Source organism: Sceloporus occidentalis, unplaced genomic scaffold (assembly GCF_023333645.1).
Source record: "Sceloporus occidentalis isolate IW3139 unplaced genomic scaffold, rSceOcc1.0.p SCAF_1, whole genome shotgun sequence".
NCBI classification, from domain to species: Eukaryota; Metazoa; Chordata; class Lepidosauria; order Squamata; family Phrynosomatidae; genus Sceloporus; species Sceloporus occidentalis.
The window spans coordinates 236,119,929-236,131,931 of NW_028316981.1; the positions used below are offsets into that span (position 1 = coordinate 236,119,929).

Genomic DNA, 12,003 nt, shown 5'->3' on the forward strand with positions numbered 1-12,003 from the left:
GCAGAAAGAGAGGAAGGCCACATGGATGGACTCTGTTAAGGAGATCATGCGTATGAAGTTGCAGAACCTGAGCAGAGCAATGGAGCACAGGGAGCCTTGGAGATGTCTCATCTACAGGGTTGCCATGGGTCGAGATCATTGAGGGTGGATGACGACAACAACAACGCCTCTCTGCTGAAACAGCTTCATTATTTCTGGGCACAATTCAAGGTGCTGGATATTACCTATAAAGCCCTACATGGCTCAGGTCCGCACTGTTTGGCAGACCGTATCTCCTTGTATGAACCTGGACGCTGAGATCCTCTGGAGAGGCCCTTCTCTCCGTCCCAACACCATCATGAACACACTGGTGGGGACACAAGAGAGGGCCTTCTTGGTGGCTGCCCCTAGACTCTGGAACGCCCTGATTTCCCAGGGAATAGATCAGAAGGGCTCCCTCCTTGATGGCCTTGCGCTGGCAGGTGAAGACCCACCTGTCCACACAGGCCTTTCAGGAATTGCTATCAGGACAGGCTGGGATGTTGGACCAGTGTAAAAATTTGATACAGTTTTTCCTCTATATATAGTTTTATCTTTTAAAAATATGTTTTACTCTTTTAATAACTGTTTTAATACTGTAACAATGTCATTTCTTTTTAAATGTACTGTGTGTGTGTGTGTGTATGGGTCTTTGGGGCTATAGGGGGCCCGTGTTGTAGAAGTTTATTCCTGACCTTTGGCTGGCATCTGTGGCTGGCATCTTTTTCTCTGTTTTTAATAGTGCTGGTTTTTAATGTTGTGAAGCTGTTCTGAGTCCCAGTCCTGGGGAAAGAGCGGGATACAAACAAATATAACAACAACAACAACAAGTTGGAAAGGACCTGAAGGTATCCAAGCCCCACCACCTGCCTCTGCAAAACTTGCTCCAACTTTCCTCCTCCTCTAGCACTACTAGCATCTCTTGGCAGAGGAGGAGGAGGAGGAGGAGGAAGCAAAGAGCAGCAGCAGGAGAAGGAGAAGAGTGTCTGGGGCAGTCCTCCTCCTCCTCCTCCTCATCATCATCATGTGAGGCGCCCAGCAGAGAGAGCGAGGCTGCCTGAGCTCAGGGCTGGAGGCTGGAGGCAGGCGCCGCGATGGTGCAATGGGAGCCGCGCAGGGTTCCAGCACCGGGACCGAACCAAGCGGCCCAGGAGGGGGAAGGAGGAGGAGGCGGGAAGAGGTCTGTATGGCCCCCTCCCTCCCTCCCTCCCCCTTGGCTTCCCCAGGCCCTTCCCTTGGGGCTCCCCTTGGGTTTGGGTTCCAGCCTGGGCCGGGAGAAGGAGGATGCTCCCAGAGCGCGCGGTCCTTCCTCCGCCTCCCTCCCTCTCTTTGGGGAATGGTAGCTTCCTCCTGCCAGCCAGCCAGCCTGGGAAGGAGGGGGGCTGAGGAAGAGGCTGGCCGCCTGGGAACCGGTTTGGGGAGCAGGAGGAGGGAAGCAGGGGCGGGGATGCCTCCGGGGAAGCCGACAAGTAGTTTCTGTCCCTGGGAAGCCTGGCTCTCCAGCCTTTCTGGGATTTGAGAGAGGGAGAAGGAGGAAGGGGTGGCTGCCCAAGTTTGGAAGGGCTTTTCCACTTCCCCCCAAAAGCCCCTTCCCCTGAAAGGGGGCCCTGGAGATGCCGGTGCGAGGAGGAGACCGCTTGCTGCGACCACTAGGCTCCTCTTGGGCCCGGGTGAGTAGCTCTCTCGCCCTCTCCGGAGGAGGAGGAGGAGGAGGAAGAAGAAGACCCTGAGGCTGGCAGTCCCCTTTGGCTGCCCCCACAGGGCTCTGGTCCTTTGTTGGTGGTGGTGGTGGTGTAAGTAAGAGCCCGAAGCTCTCCTGGGGTTTCCTTGGCAGGTTTCTTCACAGGGGGGGCATGCCACGGCCATCCTCTGAGGCTGAGAGAGTGTGACTTGGCCAAGGGCAGCCACTGGGTTTCCAGGGCCGAGCCAGGATTCGAAGACTGCCCCCTCCCCCCCCAGAGCGTAGATAGAAATGAAATAGATCAATCTAAATAAACCAATGTAGTCCTCCACATGGTTTGCCACGGCCATCCTCTGAGGCAGAGAGAGTGTGACTTGCTCAAGGGCACCCAGTGGGTTTCCATGGCTGAGCCAAGATTCAGACCCTGACCTCCAGACCCAACACTCAGACCATAGTTCTTTTACTCTATATGTGTTGTTCAACTTACTTGATGATATTGTGTGGCTTGTTTGAGAGGTTTTTAAACACACACACACAGAGCTTTTATAGACTGAGTGACCTTTATAACCCCTAACTTCAGTACGTTCCCCCCCTTGGAAACAACCCTCCATCATCCTCACCCACAAAATCTTCCTCCATCCCCCCCCCCCAGCAGCCCAGAGGGTTCAAGGGAGGGTGACCAGATGTCCTCACTGCAAAGGAGGACAAGGCACCACAAAATGTAGTGTGATATTGGAAGAAAATGGAGGACGTGACCAACTAAAAGCTTTAAAAAAACCCATTCAGGTAAATGTAAATCCATGCTTCTTGGTCATGCACAAAATGGAGGACATTTTGGGAACTCCTTCTGGGCAGAAAGTTGAAAAGGAGGACTTGTTCTGGAAAAATGGGGTGGGGTGGGGGTAAGTGTTTGAAGTCATGGGGATCGGTGGGGCCCCGATTGACGTAGGGTTGGCGCTTCCTGGGCTTGCCTGAACAGGCATCTTTAAATGTATGTGTGTAAATGAAAAGGTAACTGGTGCGGCTACTTGGATAAGAAAAATGAGTCTTAACTTGATGACTTTGCAAATACAGGGTGAGTCTCCCTTGTCCAGAAATATTCTGAAATCCAAAGCTTTTTTCATAGGTGGCAGAGATAGTGACACCATTGCTTCCTAATGGTTCAGCATACACAAACTTGGCTTCATGCACAAAATTGTTACAAATATTGTGTATAAAATTAGCTTCAGTCTATGTGGATAAAGTGTATATGAAACATAAATGAATTTCGTGGTCACACTTAGGTTCCATCCCCAAGATATCTCATTATTTATATGCAAATGTGTTTTCCAAAATCCAAAACACCTCTGATCCCACGCATTTCGGATAAGGGAGAGTCAACCTGTACAATGAAGGATGCTTTTCCTCCTATAGTCTTTAGCAAAGGGGATTATAGACACATGCAAGAGGGGTCAAAGATTGGGGAGCATTGTTGTGCCTTGTTATAGATGGGTTGTCAGGATGTACAGACTGGCACAGCCAGTATTTTTGTAGGTAGTTGAAATGCCACTTTCTGTGGCCATGATGTATTGCTGACATTTGTATTTAACCCTTCTCAGAAGATGGCAGAATGGCATACTTGGGGTTATCTATGTATCCCTATCCCCCCCTCCAAGTATGCTAGGTTGGGACAGTGTTCTCAAGTGCTGAGCAAGCATTTAAAACCAGGTATTTATTTGCCATTCTCTATGTTGACATTGGCTGGGGGTGGAGAGTGCTTACATGAGCTTAGGTGGCATTTTTGTTTTTCTAGAGTCATTGAAATGTCCTCAGTATCCTTAGCATAGATAGAATGATAGCACTGTACAGTTTGGAGATTTTTTTAAGGTCCCGGATACCTGAGTTTGCTTTCCCATTACAGGTGGTTCAATCAGCTTAGCAAATCTAGAAAGGTTGTACTGCCGTCAGCTACTGCCACTGTAAGCAATGCTTTGTATATGCCTGAATTTTGAACAGGAATGTTGCACATTAATTTGTTTTGCCGTGCACATGCATGTATCTTTCAACTGAGAGTTCGTGAATTTCAGTCCATGAAAGCAGATGCTTTCTCAAAGTATGTTCTCATACTAGCTGAAGAAGCTACTGGATATTGAAGTAAAATATAGGCGTGGCACATTGCCGCTTCGTTGTTGTTCACTTCTTTTCATTCCTATTCAAGTTTGATTGACATCCAGTACTTTGCATTTTAGGTGCCTTCTTGTATGGGCCAGGGTTTCTTCTGACTTAACAGTGAAATATTATCTTGCATGCATTCAGGTCTATGGATTGTATTTGGGGTGCCTTTCTGTCATCAAAGTAGACATTGTTGGGGCATAATTCACACCTTGCAACTTCTACAGCTGCACCAGATGGCAGGGATCCTGCATAGGCAGATTTTTTGGGAGGGTGAATGCTGGTAGTTTCAGGTATGGAAGAAGGGAGGAAAATCCCAGTTATATGAAGGGAAGTCGAGTGACATCACATTGGATTTGACCACAGACCTTGTGCAAGTCACACCCTCTCAGCCTCAGGGGAAGGCAGTGGCAAATCTCCTCTGAACAACTCTTGCCAGGAAAATCCCATGACAGGTTCACCGTAAAGTCGCCATAAGTTTGAAATGTGAAAGCACACACCACCACACTTTATTAACTAAAAATGCACACACATATACTGTAATATTGACTAAGTTCCTTTGCCTCTCTCTTACACAGCTGTATCGTCTTTCTTCCCATAACAAATATTGTTCACCTTGGCTATTAGCTAGTTCTGTATAGCTAAGAGTGATTTAGTATAATTCTGAGAAAATACACAAGCTAAATAATTACCATAAGAGTCAAACCACCTCGGACTACTCTTCCCTAAGAGAACCCAATGAAATTCAGGGAATTGCCACATGTTAAGTAACTTATAATTTTATACAAATGGTTGTTTTAAGTATATGAGGGAACAATTACTGTGATATCAAAGATGGGTAACAAAAAATGAGAGCAAGCGAGTAGCCTGATGCAGAAAGTCCTGTGATTCATGTCCACATACTACTCAGGGCTCCAAGTCTAGGCAGACTTGCATCTCTGTACAAACAAAGATGAGTGTTTCTAAAGGGAATCTTTTGAAGTTCTCCTGTGTTAATTCTCAGTTTCGAGATGGGGGTTGGAGGAGACTCTTTAAGTACCTGTTGAACTACCTCTATGCAGTCAAAGTGAAAGCTTGTTGTAAAGACCAGGAGTTCTGCTGGCTTTTTTTATAGTAACCAGAAAGTTAACAACATCCAGATTAAAATAAAATAAAATAAAAATTTGCAGGCCAGGATAGAAGTGCTGCTGCTGTGTAGATGCAGTTTTACGCAGTCTGAACATCTTTTGTGTGTGTGTGTGACTTCAAGTCAGTTAATGTATGGCAACCCCCTGAATTTCATTGGGTTCTCTTAGGCAAGGAGTAGTCTGAGGTGGTTTGACTAAGTCTTATGGTAATTGTTTAACTTGTGTATTCAACATTCCTGGTACATTCTCTAGCAAGATACAATAATATACAGTATTAGAAATAGAGTAACAGTAGGATTTCCAAATCTGCACCCTCCAGATGTTTCCAAGAGTGCTGGTGATTGGTCATGCCTGGTGGTGACGATGGGAAACTGAAGTCAAAAACATGATGAGGGCACCAGGTTGGGGAAGACTGGTACTGTATAAAGCAATACCATCAGAGAGACACAGTAGTACCAACAGACACAATAGTACCAAATAACAAGACCAAACATGCATGACACCATTGCACTTTTTCTTGACACAACAGTCAGCCTACTTGTTTTTTTAACAGCATTTGGTTTCTTTGTGATTATGTGTAGACTGTTAAAAATACAGACACATCTTCATTTAAATCCATCAAACTTTTCATATTGTAATTTCTTATGTTTTAGCATTATATGGTAATCTTAAGGGAAGTTAGAAGCTCTTTGCAGCTTGCTAATGCCTTCAACATAATAGCTGTTGGAAACGATGAGACTATCTATTATTTATGTTTACTTTAAATAATGTAGTTAACTGTTCTGAATCTGTTGCTTCTGTATATATCATTTCCCCAAAGAAATGGAGCTTGGGAAAATACAGAAATGATTTAGCTTTTCACACGTTAGTGTCAGATATAACGCTGGCCCTTTGTTGCTGTTTTGTTTCCGGGTATTTCTTAGACAATGGTGATGAACTTAATATTTTTTTCTGTGTGTTCAAATTATGACTTGTTATTTTTTATTTTATTTTATTTTTTATACTGATGCAGCCCATACCTTCTTGCTTGTCTATGGGTTATTTGTCTTATTTGATATCTGAGGTTATTCTATCAAAAGGCAGACAATTGTGAAATACACAAGTAAGTGTGTGTGTGTCTGTATCAGTTACTTAAAGAGGTATGTTTTGTGACAGTATCATCCCTTCCAATTTTATAAAAATAGATTTTGCTTGTTTGGCACTTTGTACATAAGCACCAAGAGAAGTGGCAGTGGCCATTCTACTCAATAGTGTAAATTGGGCCTAGAGGCATTCTGGGCTAAAAAACTGGTTAAACAGGATGAGGGATTCTGGCATTTGTCCAATAAAGTAATTTTTCCAAGCATTGAATAAAAGTTAGGGTGAAAACTCCAGTAATGTTTTGTTCTGTGCTTCTTTTTCTGAGCAGGAGGCTGAGATCCACTCTCTGCTCACACCTGGTGCCATTTGTTTGTGCGGGTATATATGGCCCTTCAAGTCGCTTGTCGATTTATGGCGACCCCATGAATTTCATAGGGTTTTCTTAGGCAAGAAGTACTCAGAAGTGGTTTTGCCAGTTCTTTCCTCTGAAATGTAGTCTACAGCACCTGATATTTGTTGATGGCCTCCCATCCAAGTATTAATCTGGGCTGAACCTGCTTAGCTTTCAAAATCAGATGAGATCCACTGCTTTTAGGGTATCTAGGCAGTCTGGGGCCCATTTATACTGCATTGTGCCACTCTTAACTGCCATGGTTCCACCCTCTGGAATCATGGGATTTGTAGTTTGATGAAGCACTAGAGAAGCCCTCTGGCTGAGAATTGGAAATGCCTCTCATAAACTGTCATTCCCAGGATTCCATTGGACAGTACTGTGGCAATTAAAATGGAACAATAGTGCTATAGTTCTGTAGTGTGAATGGGCCTCTGACTTTATGAGGTCATGGGGAGGCTGCAGGTGCAAATGGTGGGAGCAGCTGGCAGAACTCAGTCTGGGATTTAACAGGCCTGCTAGGCATAATGTGCTTGTGGCCTTGGTCCATTTAACTCAATATTGTCAACTCTGACCATCAGCACAGGCTCTCCAGGTTTTCAGGTAAGATAGTTTCTTCTCCTGACCTATCCCTGATTTTTCCCAGGATTCATCCATCCAAGTACTAAACAGAATGGATTTGCTTAGTTTCCAAAATCAGATGTCAGGTGTTATTCAGAGTGTTACGGGGAACAGAAAGGAACATAGCAGTTGTTGTTTTTTATACATAGTCATACTACTAGTCCATTTGGTCCAACTCAGATTGGCAGCAGCAGCTCTCCAAAATTTTAGGCAAGATTCTTTCCAAGTCCTGTCTGCATATATGTGGTGTTCCTTCGCAGCCTTCAGTCAGAGTACTGGCAAGGCACAACCCAGCCTAAGCCTAGAAATAATTTGAGATCAGTTGTGTCTGGGGTTGTAGGTGGACTGGAGGATGATACGGGGAAGGTGTCTAGGGCTGCTTTTTCAGAGTCTTTGGGACCAACCCTGCAGAAAGAGATACAACAGAGTCATGATAGGGTACAATGCTCCTTGCGGGGAGGCGAGAGTATGAGACTGGAGTTTTGTTTCCTAGGTTTTCTGTAGTGTAATTCACACTACAGAAATAATCGAGTTTAACACCACTTTAACTGCCATGGTTCAATGTTATGGAATCCTGGGATTTGTAGTTTGTTGTGGCACCAGAGCTCTCTGACACAGAAGGCTAAATATCTCACAGACTACAAATCCCAGAATTCCATAGCAGTGAGCCATGGCAGTTGGAATGGTGTCAAACTTAATTATTTTTACAGTGCAGATGCAGCCTTAGTGTGCATCACTCTTTTTATTCAAGTCCTGCTTTGGTGGGAAATGATATTCTGCTCTTCAGCAGGAAAGTTATATAACGGTTATTTTTTATTTTTTTAAGTGGATATCTCATTTTTCTCCCTATATGCGACCCCAGGTTTCTTGTATATTTTAGTAGCTGGATGAGTTTGATGAAGAATTGCTTGTTCACTTCCTTAGAAATGAGAAATCGACTAATTTTTCTGTGGCTCTTATAGAGCAGAAATGAACACATTCTTTTCACTTTGCAAAGGGACAGCAAATGCTCATTGCCTTGCACCTTCTTTTAAACTCTTTTTGTTTGTATTGTATAGTCCAAAACGAATGTTAAGTTTTGTCTGGTTCATTGATAGTTACTCATATTGAGCCACTTTTCCCAGGGCCAACAGTTTTCTCTGCTTCCAGACACAAAGCAAGGCTACCCACTGTGAGAATTGGCTGAACCTAGTCTTTTGAGCAGTCACAAGATCATCCGGAAAACATTCTTTAATGCAGCACGTTAGAAAAGAGGTGGCTAAATATTCATGCAACAGCAGAACTTTTAACTTGCTCTTCTCCCTTCTCTCCTTTCTTAACAAAAACTTCTGTGTGTTCTCATTGTTTTCATACTCTGAATACTGGAGGCCACTTGGCAGAGGGCAGCATTTGAAATCGTGACTTCTGTGTGTTGAAACGGACACATAGTACATAGTAATAGCTCATTTCCTATATCTCAAACCATTTCCTCCTCTTTTTTTGGTGGAGGGAGAGGAGGTGTTGCAGTCCTATTGCTATTTTGTTTGTTCCTACACCTGGTACACTGTTAGCCAAAAACGAACTTGGAACAAAAGATGGGATTTTCATTTCTTTTTCTTTCCCCCAAATGGCTGCATCTCAGGGGAGAGTGTATCTGGTTGCGTAAAGTAAAATAAGTGAAGAAACCAGCATTTCTGTACCGCTTGACCCTAAGGTACTTGTAGCAGTACAACAGAGAGTCTGACAATAATGCATTGCATTATATGAAAACATTGTAAATGCTATATAGAGTACTAAGTGTTTAAACCAGTCTTTATTCATGGTTTAAACAGGTGCCTACTTGAAGGGGGGGGGGCAAAAGTGTAAAAGAAACAACTTTCCTCCCTAGCAGTGTTAGTAGCAACATATGAGAACTGCACATAGAGATTACCAGTTCCCAGCCCCAAACAGCCCTGGGATTATGAGTAATGCCAGCTAGTTTTGAAGAGCAGGGGGCTGTTGCTTGCCAGTTGAAAAAATACTTCAGAGGAAATACTGCAATAAGTTACAAGGGGTTGGTATTTGATGCAGGCAGAAACATCTGTTACAGAAGTAGGACAAGGTCTGAGAGATTCATATGGACACTTCACTTTCCTGAGTTGTAACCACAGTAAAACCAAAGAAGCGATAAGTGCTGCAGAAAAAGAAGAAAAGAAAGAAACAGTTAAATGGGGCCTTGGAGGATATCAATAGTTGCTTTGTTTCCTGGCTAATGAAGCGAAACAGTTCCAGATTTTTTTTAAGGCTTTTGCAAATGTATGAAACAAGTTAAGGGCCTATGTCAATGGGTATCTCTCCCTCCTCTGCCCAATTCTCTCATTCTCTTGCCCAGACTTTACAATTACAGTGCAAACAGTTTACAATGGATTATTCAACAGACAAAGAGGTCAGTGTCTGAAAAATCCTCCGAATTAAGCAAAGAAGTTTCTTGTGGTGGTTGTCTTAATTCACCAATGAGTTAAATGACTTAATACAGTTTGAAACATTATTTCAATTGGAGCAGGGTGGTGTCAGAGAATCTGCATGTAAATCAGGATCATGCGTGTAAGCCACCCTCCTCCTAGTTTACATATTCATTTGGGTTAGAATTTTTTCCTCTAATTTCTGTTAGCACTTTATCCATTACTTTCAAGACAACTACTCAGAAAGTTGAGTTATGATGGATTCAAATTAAGAGTGGGTATATAATACGTTGAGTATAATTCAAGTAAGAAAATTTCTTTCAGCAAGAGAGAAACTTGAGAAAAGCGTAATCTTATTACACAGAGATGTATTATGGATAAAAGTAACATAATAGTTACTTGTCAAAAGAAAGTCAAAGAAGAAAGTGCAAAGGCAGGTTTATAGTTGAATATTAACGAAAATAATATCCACAGACGATTTACATAACTTTAAAGTAGATGATGAAGACATTGAAACACCGTATATATGTTGACCTTATGTGTAAGTTGAGGGCAGGGTTGGAAGCCAAAATTATTGATTTTTTTATATAACCCAAGTGTAAGTTGAGGGTAAAACCTAGGGGCACGTAAAAAGAAAAGTATGCAAAGGATGAAGGAAAGGAAAATGAAGGTGAAGCACATTGCTGTTTTCCCACCCAGACATTCAGAAAGGCCAGAAACAGCACTGTGGCAGAGAAAGTAGTGGCGGTCAGTGCTGCTTTTATTTTCTCCCTGGACAGACTAAGCTCTCACCTTTCGCCTCTCTACTCAGAGAAGGAGATGGTTCCTGTTTTGATAAAAGTAAAAGTACAGTACTCACACTGACCTGTGGATAAGTTTCCAGTTTATTTAGGTCGATTTTTTAACTAAAATTTCTAGACTTATACATTAATATATACAGTAATTCAAGATTTTCCATACCTTGGCCAGTTATTAGTCAGAATGGAAGCTGCAGGCAAGAAATCAGAAGAAGGCTAGGACTTGGAAGGGCAGCTGTGAAGGAACTAGACAGGATCCAGAAGTGTAAAGATATACTTTGAATACAGCCGGTCTTCCATATCCATGGACTCTGCATCCACGGATTCAATCATCCATGCTGGAAAATATATATATATATATATATATATATATATATATATATATCTAAAAACCAAACCTTGATTTTGCCATTTTATATAAGGGACACTATTTTACTATACTACTGTATATAATGGGACTTTAATATCCACAAATGTTGGTACCATGAGGGTCCTGGCACCAAACTCCAGTGATACCAAGGGCCCACTGTACTAAAGTTAGGATTGTCCCATCGTACTTCCCATTACTATGTGGTTGTGAAAGCTTGACAGTTAAGAAAGCTATGAAGAAGAAAACCATTTGAATGGTGGTGCTGGAGAAGAATTCTATGGATACTATGACTGACTACAACAGACAAAATGCTTGGTAAGTTAGGAGGCAGCAGGAAAAGAGGAAGACTGCACCCTAGATGGATAGACTTAATCAAGCAAGCCACGGCCCTGAGTCTGCAAAACCTGCAGAGCTGTTGATGATAGGGTGGCCTGGAGGTCTCATTCGTAGGGCTGCTGTAAGTCAGAGTTGACAACAACAAAATATAATAGTATGGTGAATTTTTTATTACTGGCAAACAACCTGGGCCAAAAGATACAGAGATCTGAGTTGACCAGGCAGGCCCAGCTCCATCGGGCCTAGCCTGAAGAAGAAGAGCCCTCCCTCCAGTCCATCTGCCTTGGTCCAGGCCTCAGAGGGAGAGAAAAGTGCTGGACCTGATCCCCCCACCATTCCCTTCTCCTTTGATGTCGTGCCTTTTTAGATTGTGAGCCTGAGGGCAGGGAACTGTCTATTATCCCTTCTGTTGTAAGCCGCCTGGATTCCCACTGATTGGGCAGCATATAAATAAATCCTATTATTATTATTATTATTATCATCATCATCATCTAAATATGGGACTGAAAGGGAAAGCACAGGGATGGCATTGATAAGCTACTGAAAACTTAACAATTCTGTCATTGTGTTTAACTGCTTTACTATTAATATGGACTTAGTTTTTTGTGAGTTTTTTGGGCTATGTGGCCATGTTCTAGAAGATTTTCTTCCTGACGTTTCGCCAGCATCTGTGGCTGGCATCTTCAGAGAAATACTGACTTAACTGGATTATATTCCAGCAGTGAATAATTATTCCTGGTTTTTGGCTTCTCCAGTGAATTACAGAAGAAATATAAGGAAAGCTAAGACTGTGTAATATTATAGAATTATCTTATGCAAGGGAATCGTATAGCACCTTGGAGACTAGCCAAGCAAATGACATTGTAACATAAACTTATGTAGCTTTGATCAACTTCCTTACTTAGTCTCAAAGGTGCTACAAGATCCCTTTGCATACTGATATTCCAGTCTAACATGGCTATGGCTATGAACTCTAGACTTTGCATTTACAGAAAGTGTAGTGCTAATAAT

General features: G+C 42.8%; 1 protein-coding gene across 5 annotated transcripts in view; it reads left to right on the forward strand.

The window, feature by feature from the left end:
- The window catches only part of TJP2 (tight junction protein 2), a 103,935-nt gene that overhangs the window by 41,091 nt on the left and 50,841 nt on the right, over window positions 1-12,003 (forward strand). The window contains exon 1 of one of the 5 annotated variants that reach the window (XM_089490388.1): window positions 1,102-1,198. The exons of 3 other annotated variants lie outside the window; for them this stretch is intronic. In XM_089490388.1, the coding sequence (XP_089346514.1) occupies window positions 1,121-1,198 (78 nt within the window). In that variant the 5' untranslated portion in view covers window positions 1,102-1,120. Of the gene's footprint in view, window positions 1-1,101; window positions 1,199-1,468; window positions 1,689-12,003 lie in introns of those variants that run through there. One more of the 5 variants, XM_089490399.1, reaches the window with a different exon arrangement.